Source organism: Cynoglossus semilaevis, chromosome W (assembly GCF_000523025.1).
Source record: "Cynoglossus semilaevis isolate Cse_v1.0 chromosome W, Cse_v1.0, whole genome shotgun sequence".
Classification (NCBI taxonomy): domain Eukaryota; kingdom Metazoa; phylum Chordata; class Actinopteri; order Pleuronectiformes; family Cynoglossidae; genus Cynoglossus; species Cynoglossus semilaevis.
This window is the reverse complement of record NC_024327.1, coordinates 16,364,502-16,364,824: the sequence shown is the minus strand read 5'-3', so window position 1 is coordinate 16,364,824 and position 323 is coordinate 16,364,502. Positions and strand designations below refer to the sequence as shown.

The 323-nt window shown below is 46.7% G+C and overlaps 1 protein-coding gene across 1 annotated transcript in view; it reads left to right on the top strand.

Moving 5' to 3' along the window:
* LOC112486345 (septin-2-like) overlaps window positions 1-88 on the top strand; it is a 2,476-nt gene extending 2,388 nt beyond the window's left edge. Inside the window, exon 5 of the mRNA XM_025052718.1 lies at window positions 4-88. Within this exon, the coding sequence (XP_024908486.1) occupies window positions 4-88 (85 nt within the window). The remainder of the gene's footprint in view (window positions 1-3) is intronic.
* The last annotated feature ends 235 nt before the right edge of the window (window positions 89-323 follow it).

Sequence of the window (323 nt, the reverse complement as noted above, 5' to 3'; positions counted from 1 at the left end):
TAGCCCCACACATTCAAAGAGAATGTCTCCCAAACTCTCCAGACTGCAAAACACCTCTACTCCCTGGGAACGATGGGAAGGCTCCTAATCCATATTCTCACAGCAAACCCCGGATCTATCCATTCATTTTGATCTCAGCAACAAAAGGTTCATAAACTGTCCTCCAGCACTGCTGAATCATGGAGCAGCAGCGCCACATTGTGGCGACTGCTGTTATAACCATGATACGAGAACAATAATATGAATGGCCTCTCTCTTCCATTGGCCTGACTACATTTAAACACACCCGGGAAGCTGGAAACCACTCCCCACACAGGTATAAA